The following is an 11,532-nucleotide window of genomic DNA, read 5'->3' on the forward strand; positions in this document are numbered from 1 at the left end:
CCTTCTTTGCAGGGCTATAACTTTTTTAATTTGATTGCTATATTGACATTACTATGGCCCATTCAACATCGATTATCTATCGTTCAGGGTGTGGGAATGTTATGCTTTTTCATTCATACATTGTTGTGTTAATACCTTCGAGAATATAAGTATGTTTTTAATCTTTTCTGCTGTAATTCCAAAAACGCTAGTTATAGGCCCAAACGCATATGATAGATTATCGATTGCCGTTTCTTTCCCATACACGCTATATTAAAAAATTCAAATGTATATGATCGGTATACATTATGCTTCATCATGCGTGGAGGAAGGGGGGGGGGGTCGTTTATAATTCCTTGATCATCAGTAACGGCTTTATGTAGTATGGGTGATATATTGATCAGATGGTTTGCAGTGAAATGAATAAACAATCGGGCTGAAAATAACGTTATATTCCCCTTACCGTGGGCCGATGAGACTGGCGGTGAAAGATCCCAATTATTCGACGCCGATCGCCTAGGTCCATTTCTGGTTTGTATGGCGCAATAAATGCTGAAATCATATAGATTATTAAGTTTAGAAAGCGATCCATATGTACTATAGTGTCTGTCAGGAGTCCCGTAGCGAGATGTGACTGCCGGAGGAATTTCCTCGATGCACCGATGGCACTTCCGGTTTTTGCAAGAGTGTAACTCGCCCGACCATCCACCAGGCGGCGGTATTGAGCCGTTGCAGTCACATCTAGGGTCTCGCTAGCGTGTATGCTTTTACCAACGCGTTCGTGTTTCCGGGTTCCAGTTTTGCGCTCCGATTGGCCACTGACCTATGCTATTACGCCCCCCTTTACGCTCTCGCCTGAGACGCGCTGTGAAGCACCAGCGGGGCGAGGCGGTGGTTTCTCCCCGCCGCCGGCTTGTCTCACATGACTCGGCCCAGCTCCAGCAGCAGCGGCCGTCTTCCGCCTGCGGTATCCTCCCTCCAGGGCCCCGAGGCGGCTAGTTCTTATTATTATCCCCCATTGTTCAGGTCGACATGGTCGCACAAACACGTAGGTTTCAATCACTGAGCTGTCTGTCTGTTGTTGTGTGTCTTCTAATCGGCTACTGTACATGGAGATGAGACCCCCCGCCTCTCTCCCCATACAGTACCAGCAGCTGCAGGTCTGACGAGCACAGAGTTGCCAGTTGATAATTCTTTCTATTCAAAAATATTCCTCTTCTCCCCCACTACTCCTCCAACGGGTGGTGGATGGTTTTATGTTGACGGTAGATGGGGAAACACAACTAACACTCGTCTTTATTAAATGTTGTTTTGGGTTTTCCCATGAGAATGCACGCCTGGTTGCCTCTATTATGGAGAGAGGCGGGGGGTCTCATCTCCATGTACAGTAGCCGATTAGAAGACACACAACAACAGACAGACAGCTCAGTGATTGAAACCTACGTGTTTGTGCGACCATGTCGACCTGAACAATGGGGGATAATAATAAGAACAAGCCGCCTCGGGGCCTGGAGGGAGGATTACCGCAGGCGGAAGACGGCCGCTGCTGCTGGAGCTGGACCGAGTCATGTGAGACAAGCCGGCGGCAGCAAGGCGCACGGAGGCGGGGAGAAACCACCGCCTCGCCCCGCTGGTGCTTCACAGCGCGTCTCAGGCGAGAGCGTAAAGGGGGGCGTAATAGCATAGGTCAGTGGCCAATCAGAGCGCAAAACGGGAACCCGGAAACACGAACGCGTTTGTAAAAGCATACACGCGTCCCGCTAGGGCAGGGCTATTCAACTAAATTGTTCAGGGGGCCACATTGTCAGAAACCCAAGGGGCCAGGGGCCGGACTGCCACGGCGCCTCCCCGTGCTATGAATATATGTACACTTGACACAACACGCAACCACATTTTCACAACTTTTATTTAAAGGGGAACTATTTTACTATTTCTTTCACTATTTGGGCACTTTTACACAATTCCTGTGGGTTTATGGAACACCTCTGTAATTTTTTTTTTAATTTTAATTCATTGTTTTGTATTTCTAATCAAGTACTCAAAAACAGCATTTTTCTACCTCAAGATCTTAAGCCGTATTGAGCCTGGGCTCCAACCACAGTGGGAACTGTGTGGAAACTCAGCTGATTATCATGCAGCGGTGTCTCTCTGACATCACAAATCAGCACATTTTCAGATGACTCAGTTCAGTGAGGGTGAATATTGTGAGAGGAGAATTGGAAGAATGCGCCAATATGAGAATTAGAGACATAGATCATATTAATATAAGTCCACATAGCTAGGAAACAATGCTAAACACTGAAAAAGGCCATTTATAAGATAGTTCCCCTTTAACTACATTGCAAAAGTAGTATACTTTTCAAAAAAAGTGCTTCATTTATGTGCCACATCTGCAACATCTCCTGCAGAAAGTGCTTCATTTATGACTGTGCAACAACTGCAACATCTCCTCTTCAACATTTCAATATAAAAATAAAATAAAAAACAAACAAGTGCATGATGTGCATCTGAACATTCTAACATCAACACTTGAACAAAAAAACACATTTATAGTGCAGCTGAGCTTATGAAAAAGTGCTTCATGTCTGTGCAACAACAGCAAATCACAGCATCTTATTAGCACTTATTGTCGACTCTTAACTCAGGGGGGTGGGGGGCAGACAGGCCTAGCCTACATACACACATCTAATGAGAGCGATTGCACTTCTTTGACTGGGCAATGGCAGAGAAAGAGGGTTCATAGGAAGTGAGGGCTACCCGCAAACAGTGATGCAAATGCTCATTTGTCAAGGAGGCATGGTTGCTTGTTTTAATGGCATTCATGTGAGAGAAACTGGATTCACAGGTGTATGTTGAGCCAAACATTGTTAGCACAGATATTGCCAGCGTTTTTATTTTGGGGAATGTCTTGACATGAATACACTTTATCCAAAATGTTGTGGTGGATTCATTCTCAAGTGCCTGCTTCAGAGCAGATGATGCTTGCATGTCAATTATTTCAAGTTGCAGGAGACCTTCATCAATGTGAAGTGATGCAAGGAACTCTTGTCCTTTTGTGGAAATAGCAGCTACATTGGCAAATGGGTTGCTCACAAAATGCATCAATTCTCTGGACATGTCAAATTCATCAAATCGACTTGCAAAGTTTTCCCTCAATTTATCAATGAAATCTGTCATTAATTGAGTGACTTTTGGCTCAATTGTGCGTGTTAACGTTGACATGAAAAGAAAAAAGCAAAAAAAAAAAAAAATATTAAAAAGAAATGTATTATCATGTAATCTTTGGCGGGCCGGTCAGAATCATCCGCCCGCGGGCCGCCAGTTGAATAGCCCTGCGCTAGGGCATCGGGGGTTGGCTGGATGAATTATGAATGCCATGGCGAAAAAATTAAATATTGATCTCAAAAACGCTGTACAACGATCTTGGCAGACAACGCATGGCGGGCAATAACGCTGGAAAGCGTTTCTTGCGCCCAATGTGTTAAAGGAAAACTCCAACATTTTGGTAAATTAGCTTATTTGCCATCTACCCTGGAGTTAGACAAGAAGATACATACCTTTTTCTTCTCTGTGCATGCAGTAGGAGTAGGAAGACGTTGGGAACTAGGCTAATGGAGGAACCTACTTCCAGTGACTGACGCTAAGCTAGGCTAACGGTGCACGTCTTCCTACTCCTACTGCATGCACAGAAGAAAAAGGTATGTATCTTAACACTCCAACATTTTGGGAACCCTGGAGTTAGACAAGAAGATACATACCTTTTTCTTCTCTGTGCATGCAGTAGGAGTAGGAAGACGTTTGGAACTAAGCTAATGGAGGAACTTACTTCCAGTGACTGACGCTAAGCTAGGCTAACGGTGCGTGTCTTCCTACTCCTACTGCATGCACAGAGAAGAAAAAGGTATGTATCTTCTTGTCTAACTCCAGGGTAGATGCCAAATAAGCTAATTTCCCAAAATGTTAGAGTTTTCCTTTAAATTGATATTTTTCAAGTTCCAAGTTTTAATACTCTTATCAGCATGCGAGTCAACAAATGCTTGCTTTATGCAGCCATTTAACACAAAAGGATGACCCTCATGCATTGCTAATTTGCATCAAATTCAAAACAGTGATTCACAAAATAACTTAAAAGAAAATAATAATTTAAAACAATGAATAAAGTGTGCATGAAATAATAGCGGAAAGAAAACGTTAGGAACTTGTTACATTCACCCACACAAGGGCTGAGTAATCACCCCCCCCCCTCTCTCTCTCACACACACTCTCCCAGCTCTTTCTCTCTTGCCCCTTCCTCATTTCTCTCACCCCCCTCTCTCTATCACACACACACACACACACACACACACACACACACACACACACACACACACACACACACACACACACACACACACACACACACACACACACACACACACTTACTTCAGAAACAAACATAGTATCAATGAGAGCATCAATAATACACCTGAGTGAAGTCTAGTAAAAAAAATTAAAAAAAAAATCTTAAAAGTTAATCGTGAGTTAATAAACATAGTGACATTAATAGAATCGGGTGATAACGCGTTAATACCGCGTTAACTTTGACAGCCTTACTTTTTATATGAAAAAGAAAGAAAGCCAGAATTATGATAATAATAATAATAATTATTATTCAGTATTATAATAATGAGTTAATTTGCACAGAACGAAGGCGGTAGGGGGCCTATCAGTCCCAAGGCCTTTAACCCTTTCACCAGAAGAATCTTCATAAAGATTATTAATTAGGAATATTCCAGGAAGAAAGGAAGAAATAATAATTAGATTTTTGAATTGTTCCTCATGGCTCCCCATCCAGGTACATCTCCACCCACTACTCCCTCCCCAGCGTGCAGTTGGACCGCCCCCGGCTGGTGATGACCGCTTCCTGTCCCCGCTGGGTCAGGCCCCAGGAGCACTTCCGGGTCAAATATACCCTGCTGAACAACCTGCAGGACTTCCTGGCTGTCCGCCTGGTCTGGACCCCCGAAGGTGAGGAGAAGAAGAATAGTCCAAATAGTCCAAATAGTCCTACTTCCTGCCAGGGCTGAGCAGGATATTACATCCATGTTGGTGTTGCACGTCTCAAGGACTGCAACATTCATTCATTCATTCTCATTTCAACAAAAAAAAATCCATTGAGGTCAAACCCTCATTTCCAATGACGTTGAACATGCAAACATAATAATAAATACACGATAAATACAATACAATATACAATGAGTGCAATCATAATACAGTTTGTACAATCAATTCAAACCATTACAGATTATGGTGGAATGGTTGGTGATTAGGGATTTAAACGGACCAAAGGATATAAAATATATCAACATTGAGTTGTAGAGTTTGTTGCATGAGGCCCGGGAGCACGGAAGCTAAAAACAAACATCCCATGTTCAGTACAGACTAGACTATAGGTGCTTTACGTGTGAGAGACCATCATAGGATCATGTACCATAGGGTCCAGAGTGACGTCCACTCCAACAGAGAAGTGAGATAAATTGGACAATCTCCAATTATGGCTTTATATAGAAATGGATGCTACTATACAGGACGCAATGGTGAGCACCATAACCATGGCTACATGATATACAGAGTCTATGGGCTTAAGAGTGGAAGCCGCCGCATGTCTATAGATTGCATCTCCGTCGTCCAACACAGACAGGAAAACAGGCAGTGATGCCAGGTCCATATAGCCAATAGGAGGTGGAGTAGTGTCATAGGGTGAAGCTATTCCCATGGCATATTACTAAAAACACATTAAACTAAGTGGAAAGGAAATGTGGATTCTAAACTTGCAATTGCAGTGTCTCATCTCTAAGTCTGTGTCGTTGTTCCGCCCGGAAGAGGAATCGATCTTGCGGTACTAATGTAGGGTGGGATGGTGGCGGGGGGCTTCTAGAGTTATTAGTGAAGGAGAAGAGGTAGGAAGGTGGGTGTTGGAGGCAGGAAGGTGGGTGTTGGCGATAAGAAGGTGGGTGTTGGAGGTAGGAAGGTGGGTGTTGGAGGCAGGAAGGTGGGTGTTGGAGGTAAGAAGGTGGGTGTTGGAGGTAGGAAGGTGGGTGTTGGAGGTAGGAAGGTGGGTGTTGGAGGCAGGAAGGTGGGTGTTGGAGGTAGGAAGGTGGGTGTTGGAGGCAGGAAGGTGGGTGTTGGAGGCAGGAAGGTGGGTGTTGGAGGCAGGAAGGGTGTTGGAGGCAGGAAGGTGGGTGTTGGAGGCAGGAAGGTGGGTGTTGGAGGCAGGAAGGTGGGTGTTGGAGGCAGGAAGGTGGGTGTTGGAGGCAGGAAGGTGGGTGTTGGAGGCAGGAAGGTGGGTGTTGGAGGTAAGAAGGTGGGTGTTGGAGGCAGGAAGGTGGGTGTTGGAGGCAGGAATGTGGGTGTTGGAGGTAGGAAGGTGGGTGTTGGAGGTAGGAAGGTGGGTGTTGGAGGTAAGAAGGTGGGTGTTGGAGGCAGGAAGGTGGGTGTTGGAGGTAAGAAGGTGGGTGTTGGAGGTAGGAAGGTGGGTGTTGGAGGCAGGAAGGTGGGTGTTGGAGGCAGGAAGGTGGGTGTTGGAGGCAGGAAGGTGGGTGTTGGAGGTAAGAAGGTGGGTGTTGGAGGTAAGAAGGTGGGTGTTGGAGGCAGTAAGGTGGGTGTTGGAGGCAGGAAGGTGGGTGTTGGAGGCAGGAAGGTGGGTGTTGGAGATAAGAAGGTGGGTGTTGGAGGCAGGAAGGTGGGTGTTGGAGGTAAGAAGGTGGGTGTTGGAGGCAGGAAGGTGGGTGTTGGAGGCAGGAAGGTGGGTGTTGGAGGCAGGAAGGTGGGTGTTGGAGATAAGAAGGTGGGTGTTGGAGGCAGGAAGGTGGGTGTTGGATGTAGGAAGGTGGGTGTTGGAGGCAGGAAGGTGGGTGTTGGAGGCAGGAAGGTGGGTGTTGGAGGCAGGAAGGTGGGTGTTGGAGGCAGGAAGGTGGGTGTTGGAGGTAGGAAGGTGGGTGTTGGAGATAAGAAGGTGGGTGTTGGAGGTAGGAAGGTGGGTGTTGGAGGTAGGAAGGTGGGTGTTGGAGGCAGGAAGGTGGGTGTTGGAGGCAGGAAGGTGGGTGTTGGAGGTAGGAAGGTGGGTGTTGGAGGCAGGAAGGTGGGTGTTGGAGATAAGAAGGTGGGTGTTGGAGGTAAGAAGGTGGGTGTTGGAGGTAAGAAGGTGGGTGTTGGAGGCAGGAAGGTGGGTGTTGGAGGCAGGAAGTTGGGTGTTGGAGGTAAGAAGGTGGGTGTTGGAGGCAGGAAGGTGGGTGTTGGAGGTAGGAAGGTGGGTGTTGGAGGCAGGAAGGTGGGTGTTGGAGGCAGGAAGGTGGGTGTTGGAGGCAGGAAGGTGGGTGTTGGAGATAAGAAGGTGGGTGTTGGAGGCAGGAAGGTGGGTGTTGGATGTAGGAAGGTGGGTGTTGGAGGCAGGAAGGTGGGTGTTGGAGGTAAGAAGGTGGGTGTTGGAGGTAAGAAGGTGGGTGTTGGAGGCAGGAAGGTGGGTGTTGGAGGCAGGAAGGTGGGTGTTGGAGGCAGGAAGGTGGGTGTTGGAGGTAAGAAGGTGGGTGTTGGAGGTAAGAAGGTGGGTGTTGGAGGTAAGAAGGTGGGTGTTGGAGCCAGGAAGGTGGGTGTTGGAGATAAGAAGGTGGGTGTTGGAGGCAGGAAGGTGGGTGTTGGAGGCAGGAAGGTGGGTGTTGGAGGCAGGAAGGTGGGTGTTGGAGGCAGGAAGGTGGGTGTTGGAGGCAGGAATGTGGGTGTTGGAGGTAAGAAGGTGGGTGTTGGAGGTAAGAAGGTGGGTGTTGGAGGCAGGAAGGTGGGTGTTGGAGGTAAGAAGGTGGGTGTTGGAGGCAGGAAGGTGGGTGTTGGAGGTAAGAAGGTGGGTGTTGGAGGCAGGAAGGTGGGTGTTGGAGATAAGAAGGTGGGTGTTGGGGGGGCAGGTGGCGCACAGAGATTACGTTAGTCACCAACACCGGGAGACACTAGGATTCGCCTGTTCGAATCCAGCTCCCGGCGTTGCTATCAGCTTGGCTGTCCTCTCACGCTGATACAATTGGCTGTATCAGGGGGTGGGAAGCTGAATGGTGGGTCCTGGGCGTTGTGGACAGCGACCCCTACAGTTCGGTCGGGGCGCCTGCTCAGCAAGGGTTGGAACTGAGGAGAGATAGTGTGGCCTCCCACACGCTACACTCTCCCCGGTGAGAACCTGCGCGGCCAGGTTGGCCTGCCCCAGGCTGCACATGCGTCGGAGGAAAGCATGTGACAGTCTCCGGTCTCCCGGACCAACAGTAGGGGAAAGTACGCAACAACCAGGAAGGGTGGGATGGGAGAAAAATCGGGAAAAAGGAGGGGAAGAAAGATAATAAGAGAAGAAGGTGGGTGTTGGAGGCAGGAAGGTGGGTGTTGGAGGTAAGAAGGTGGGTGTTGGAGGCAGGAAGGTGGGTGTTGGAGGCAGGAAGGTGGGTGTTGGAGGCAGGAAGGTGGGTGTTGGAGGCAGGAAGGTGGGTGTTGGAGGCAGGAAGGTGGGTGTTGGAGGTAAGAAGGTGGGTGTTGGAGGCAGGAAGGTGGGTGTTGGAGGCAGGAAGGTGGGTGTTGGAGGTAAGAAGGTGGGTGTTGGAGGTAAGAAGGTGGGTGTTGGAGGCAGGAAGGTGGGTGTTGGAGGCAGGAAGGTGGGTGTTGGAGGCAGGAAGGTGGGTGTTGGAGGTAAGAAGGTGGGTGTTGGAGGTAAGAAGGTGGGTGTTGGAGGCAGGAAGGTGGGTGTTGGAGGCAGGAAGGTGGGTGTTGGAGGCAGGAAGGTGGGTGTTGGAGGTAAGAAGGTGGGTGTTGGAGGTAAGAAGGTGGGTGTTGGAGATAAGAAGGTGGGTGTTGGAGGTAAGAAGGTGGGTGTTGGAGATAAGAAGGTGGGTGTTGGAGATAAGAAGGTGGGTGTTGGAGGCAGGAAGGTGGGTGTTGGAGGCAGGAAGGTGGGTGTTGGAGGTAAGAAGGTGGGTGTTGGAGGTAAGAAGGTGGGTGTTGGAGATAAGAAGGTGGGTGTTGGAGGCAGGAAGGTGGGTGTTGGAGGCAGGAAGGTGGGTGTTGGAGGTAAGAAGGTGGGTGTTGGAGGTAAGAAGGTGGGTGTTGGAGATAAGAAGGTGGGTGTTGGAGATAAGAAGGTGGGTGTTGGAGATAAGAAGGTGGGTGTTGGAGGCAGGAAGGTGGGTGTTGGAGGCAGGAAGGTGGGTGTTGGAGGTAAGAAGGTGGGTGTTGGAGATAAGAAGGTGGTTGTTGGAGGCAGGAAGGTGGGTGTTGGAGGCAGGAAGGTGGGTGTTGGAGGTAAGAAGGTGGGTGGAGATCAGGGTGTGAGTGTCTCAGTGGGACCTTCCTGGATAAATAAAGGATAAATGAAATAAAGGCTGACTACAGAAAAAGAGAGCGGGGTCACTTAGACTCTGAGACGACGTAATATCCTTGGATGGGTGTGTGTGTAATGTTGATGTCACATTGTGCACTTAGCGCTGTTTTAAAAAAAAATCTAGGGTGCTATATATCGAGGAGGGTCCTGAGCTGCATTCTTGCGAGCTGAAATCAATTGGCCCAGCTGTGATCGCTACCAAATGTACTAGAGATGCACCCGATACGAATTCTGATAACCGGGCCTTTGGTTATAATAACATTTGTAAACATTGGATTAAAGCAAGCCTGTATTATGAGCTATAATGCGCTCTATATACAACTATGGCCAAAGTTTAGAATCAAACGAGTTCCGGATTGTAGCTTTAATGAGGAAGGCTCAAAACGATCTCATCTTCCTATGATTACTTACTTTTAATGAACAGTATCAACTTGGACCGTCATTTTGGGTTCATTGGACACAAATTATTGAGATATAGAATACCTTATATCTGACCTTAGTTGCATGTCATCCCCCTTCTCTCTCTCGTGAATGGAAGCGGATACGGTGCACTAACCACGCACCACGGGGCCAAGCCAAGCCATTGACCATGTTCTGCTAATAACATAGTTAACATGAGCGTCAATGAGAACATAAAGCAGTGAGTTGAACCTTTTGAAGATGCACGTTTCCTAAAGGACGCTGACTACATGATACATGTTACAGGGAGCAGAGCGTGTGCAGGGAGAGGGTTTGGGGGAAGTCTATTCTAATTCTAACAGAAGGGGTTTGGTGCCTGTTAAAGAACCAGGAAGGCAAGAGTTGTGAATTGTTCACTTTCGCCGTAACGTCATCGGAATGCAGACGAGGTCCCACCCGTTGTTTCATGTGGTCGGACAAGGCCCTGGCTCCAGCTAATGCGGAAGGGACTATGTCTCAAAGTCCAAGTCGTATGTGAATTTACACTATAATCCATTCCTCTCCTTTGTTGAGGAATACCACCCTTAAGTTGATCCTGGCCTGTCCTTGTGTCAATATTATCTCAGACGTCATTCTCCCATCTGTTTTGGTTCATTCCCACTGGTCTAATTCTAAACCCTTGCCCTCTCTCTTTCTCTCTCGCTCTCTCTTTCTCTCTCTCCCATCATCTGCCCCATCTCCTCTCTGTCTTACCTCCGCCTCCTTCTTTCTCTCATCCCCTTTTTTCTCTTGTTTCCTCCTCCTCATCCCGCCATCTCTCCCACGTCATCCACATTATTCCCCTCCCTCTGTTCTCTCCCCTCCTCTGACCCATCTGCCTTCTCCTCCCTTGTCTCCCCTCTTCCCTCATCTCTTCCCCTCTCTTATCTATCCATCCTCTCCTCTTCTCTTCTCTCCTCCCCTCTTCTCTCCTCCCTCCCCCTCTCATCTCCTCCTCCACTCTCCTCTCTTCTCCTCTCTCCTCTCCTCTCCTCTTCTCCTCTTCTCTCCTCTCTTCTCCTCTCCTCTTCTCACCCTTCTCCTCTCCTGCCTCCTCTCTCCTCCCCTATTTTCTCCTCTACTCCTCTTCTCTCTTCTCCTCTCCCTCTCATCTCCTCCTCCTCTCTTCTCATCTCTCCTCTCCTCTCCTCTTCTCTCCTCTCTTCTCCTCTCCTCTCCTCTTCTCACCCTTCTCCTCTCCTGCCTCCTCTCTCCTCCCCTATTTTCTCCTCTACTCCTCTTCTCTCTTCTCCTCTCCCCTCCCCTCTTCTCCTCTGCTCTCCTCTCCCCCTCCTCTCCTCCTCTCGGTCAGGCCATGGGGGGGGTGGTCAGGAGCAGTCCTCAATAGGATCAGTGGTGTGTCAGTCTCCTCTCAACAACCTGGGTCAGTGTAAGAAGGGCAGTACGCTGTCCTTCACCGTGGCCTTCCAGATCCTCAGAGCCGGACTGTTTGAGGTAACACACCCAGCACGCGTGTGTGCGTGCGTGTGTGTGTGCGTATGTGTGACTGAGTGTGTGTGTGCGACGCGTGTCTGATTTAGCATATAATCTGGGACACTTTTTAGACTAGAGACCTGTTGATTCCGGACGGCTTCTCCACAAAAAGCCCTGTCACCACTTTGGTAAAAAATTATTTTAGATGGGCGGCTACGTGGCGTAGTGGGCAAGGCGCTCGCCACGAAATCTGGAGACGCTGGGCTCGCTGTTCGAGCCCAGCGCTCCACATT

The 11,532-nt window shown here is 48.6% G+C and overlaps 1 protein-coding gene across 1 annotated transcript in view; it reads left to right on the forward strand.

Moving 5' to 3' along the window:
• The window catches only part of LOC311239386 (trafficking protein particle complex subunit 14-like), a gene marked incomplete at its 3' end in the record, with an annotated part of 74,903 nt that overhangs the window by 56,532 nt on the left and 6,839 nt on the right, over window positions 1–11,532 (forward strand). The window contains exons 8-9 of the mRNA XM_084327693.1: window positions 4,814–4,986; window positions 11,118–11,260. Coding sequence (XP_084183819.1) covers window positions 4,814–4,986; window positions 11,118–11,260 — 316 coding nt within the window. The remainder of the gene's footprint in view (window positions 1–4,813; window positions 4,987–11,117; window positions 11,261–11,532) is intronic.

Source organism: Notolepis coatsorum (genome assembly GCF_963971535.1).
Source record: "Notolepis coatsorum genome assembly, chromosome: 13".
NCBI classification, from domain to species: domain Eukaryota; kingdom Metazoa; phylum Chordata; class Actinopteri; order Aulopiformes; family Paralepididae; genus Notolepis; species Notolepis coatsorum.